Below are 3,447 nucleotides of genomic sequence, written 5' to 3'. Positions count from 1 at the left end.
CGTGATTGTTTCATATTTGATTTGATAGTGGACAATTAATTAATATTAGACGGAGAGAATAGTTAATTATTAAATGCTAAAGTATAAGTTCACTACACCAATTTAAACTTTCAGAAACAAATCCAAAAAGTTGTGTATTCTTAGTTGATTGTTTGATATCGATTAGTCTCGTTTTCTTGAACATGGAAAACCTCAAAAAACCTAAAATATGGTTCGATAGATAATATGGATCCTTAAAAATTTAAACTTTTAGACTTGACTAATAATAATAATGAAGCAGCATGACCACAAAAAACAGGGTCATCCTGGTGCCATAATTTTAGGCTTCTCTTCTTTCATCCTAAAATTACTACCTTTATATTGAGATCCTACTTCTATTTCATAACATATATATATATATATATATATATATATATATATATATATATATATATATATATATATATATATACATCATATATGTATATTTACAAGAAGATGTCAACATGGCTTGTTTTACTGATGATCGTTGGTGACGATGTTAGAACCCCAACGACTTAAACGATCCAAGAACAATTGTACCTCTGATGGGTTGCGAAGTGAATGCAAAGCTGTTGTGTCTCTTGGTGTTGATGATACTATTATTGGATATCCTCCTAACTGCCTTAACACCTGAATCAAATTTAGCGTTACATTGGATTTGGCCTAAAAAGAGACCGACAGACGGGTCAAAGATGTTGACTTGGAGAGTAATAACTTTTAAGAATTTTTCTAATCATATTTAGTGTTGTCATTAACAAGCATAAATGTATTGTACATATTGACTTTTCGGTAGTGGTTATTCAAATGTACAAATATATATTTACATTTATTCACAACTTCTAAACCTTTTCTTTTTCAACTATTTATACTTGGAATCATTTTTATTTTTAATTATAAATGATTAAGATTAGGATAAACACTTTCAAGTCAAACTAATGTGATTGCTTTAGCCCATTACCCAACGACCCATTTTGACACCTTTACTTGTTATGGATACATAAAATAAAAGAGAAAGGTATGTACCTTGAAAGCGTCCTCATCCGTCCGATCATCGCCAATGTATATCGCGAAGACATCACTAGACTTGTTAAATCCAAAAGTTTCCAATAAATAGTTAACAGCATCACCCTTGTTCCATTTTATAGACGGTCGAATTTCCAACACTTTTTTGCCTCTAGTCATGTGAAAACCTGGATTTTTCGTAAGCATCAACATAACTTCCTCTTCAAGCCTTTCGTAATCCTGTAAATTTATCAACATAATCAAAAGAATACTCAGTTATGGTGATGATAATGATGATGATGATTATGATAATGATGATGATGAAAAGTTGCATACCTCGTCCTTAACATGTCGGTAATGAACAGAAAGGCAAAATCTATTATCCTCAATGACCACTCCTTTTATGTTCTGTGTTATCTCTGTAACTTCATTTAATATCTGTGTCACATTACAATAAAATCCATATGTTACTGTTACTCAAAGTGTCATCTATTACAAAACACACAAACAAACTAGTAAATGGATATTAATCATACCCTCTTAACAGCAGGCAGAAAAGCTTGAGCTGGTTGAAATACGATAAACTCGTTTCCCTAAGAATTTCAATATGCTACACATTGGTTAATATCTGCTTGTTTTATAAAATTAATATTAATATATATATCATTACAACATAACATTTTACTGTTCATAATAATATAGTAACACAAAAAAACTGACTTACTACACGTTACCTCATTATCAAAGCGTCTTTGTTGATAATTTTTATCATATGAATTATTCTTTTGAGCTGGTCCCATAGTGTCCATCCCATGACTCCCTGAGTAGTATAATGTATCTAACTTAACAAAATCATAAACCTGATAAAATAAAAAAAAATTATGAAAAATTAAAAAAAATTAGAAGTTAGGCAAACTATTTGTTGCATATAAATGTATTGTAAAGCATATACATGGAATTATATATGCACCTTTTCACGACTTCTGCCACTGATAATTGCTGTCGGGAAGAATTTAGAAACGTTACATACTGCTGCACGCATCTGAAAATCATGTCAAACTATAAGACAACATAAAGACTTCAGAGGTTGATCTGAGCTATAACTTATAATACCCTTTTCTAGCTGTGTTCAAATGGTCGAACTTGCAAATAACTAAACAATCAAAGTATCCTCATAGTGTATAAAATCTATTACATCCTTTTAGATGGTCGAATTCATAATGTACACGATGGATAGTTTTCGTAATGAGTACCTGATCAGACATGAAGGCGCACTCGGGGTCACTCACGATTGGGGACAATGTGCCATCATAATCTAAGAAGACGACTATTTGCTTCCCTTTTGCCACATTAATCATTTGGTTAAATGCACTAAGAGCAGAAGGGTGTTGTCTCTTCAAAAAAGAAAAAAAAGTTTTTTTACTTAATCATGGATTAAAACATGGTAGTAGTATATTTGGAATACCAAAATAATATATTTAATTCCAATATGAAATTGATATCTTACCAACCAAGAGATATAATTTTGATTAATAGCAATTTGGTCAGCAGCTTTAGTAGTACTATAGCCACCATCCACATAATCATGTTTGGATTTGGACATGGATTCAGATTGTAATCTTGTGGGCAGCCATCTTTGCAATCCCATTGCCTCATAAATTTTTGTTGTTATGCGTAACATCATCTGCGATTATGCATACAAACGGACAAAGCATGTAACAAAACTAGTTATGTCTAGAATTTTATCCAACTTCTTCAAATAATTTAGATTTTGAGTTCAAGTTTGCACCTTAGCAACAAATGAAAGTAAGGACAAAAGCAGGAAATAGCAAAATAAGATGAAGGAAATGATGAATAATTAGTACTACCATGAGCAAGGATTTAGCCATTATTGTCACTCTTTGTTAGTCTTTTTGCTGCTGTTTTAATTTGTTTCACAACACCAAATGAAACAAAGAGAATAAATAAGTACCAAGACAAATAAGAAGACAAAAGGCATCAATTACATGCAAGTAACTAAAAACCAAAACAACATTAAGTGGAATCCATGTTAGCATTGGAAAGCAGCAAATGGTTTTTGAAATCAAGGCAGTATATTGTATACCAAAGAAAAGGTATATAGCAACGTGAGAGAGTTTGCATGGACCACTCAATATAATGCAACATTTTTTAGATAACACAACTATTATACAAATATATAGGTATGACCAATGTTGTAAAAATTCCCAGTTACTTCATTTTAGAACAAGTCGATTCTTTTTTTTGGAAGATCCGTTAGTTATTTGATCATCGTCGGCTAAGTGTTAAAGTCAGATTTAGTTGATAAAAGTAAAATTGGTCAACATTTTAATATGAAATTATACTAGACTTTTAGAGATTTTGCACAAATAAACGATATGTCTATTTGTTTAGACAATTATGAAA

General features: G+C 31.0%; 1 protein-coding gene across 1 annotated transcript; it reads right to left on the bottom strand.

Annotated features, from left to right (window-relative positions):
* Positions 1-400: 400 nt before the first annotated feature.
* On the bottom strand, positions 401-2,707 carry LOC139893351 (probable trehalose-phosphate phosphatase 2). The gene is made up of 8 exons (XM_071876512.1): positions 2,531-2,707; positions 2,277-2,417; positions 1,994-2,065; positions 1,758-1,883; positions 1,560-1,616; positions 1,360-1,461; positions 1,045-1,263; positions 401-651 (listed from the first exon to the last, which is right to left on the bottom strand). The coding sequence occupies exons 1-8, from the start codon at positions 2,705-2,707 to the stop codon at positions 496-498; spliced, it is 1,050 nt and encodes a 349-aa protein (XP_071732613.1). The 3' UTR covers positions 401-495.
* Between the last annotated feature and the right edge of the window lie 740 nt (positions 2,708-3,447).

The sequence above is a fragment of the Rutidosis leptorrhynchoides genome, chromosome 2, assembly GCF_046630445.1.
Source record: "Rutidosis leptorrhynchoides isolate AG116_Rl617_1_P2 chromosome 2, CSIRO_AGI_Rlap_v1, whole genome shotgun sequence".
NCBI classification, from domain to species: Eukaryota; Viridiplantae; Streptophyta; class Magnoliopsida; order Asterales; family Asteraceae; genus Rutidosis; species Rutidosis leptorrhynchoides.
The sequence above is the reverse complement of the archived record's forward strand: the minus strand, read 5'-3'. Positions and strand labels throughout refer to the sequence as shown.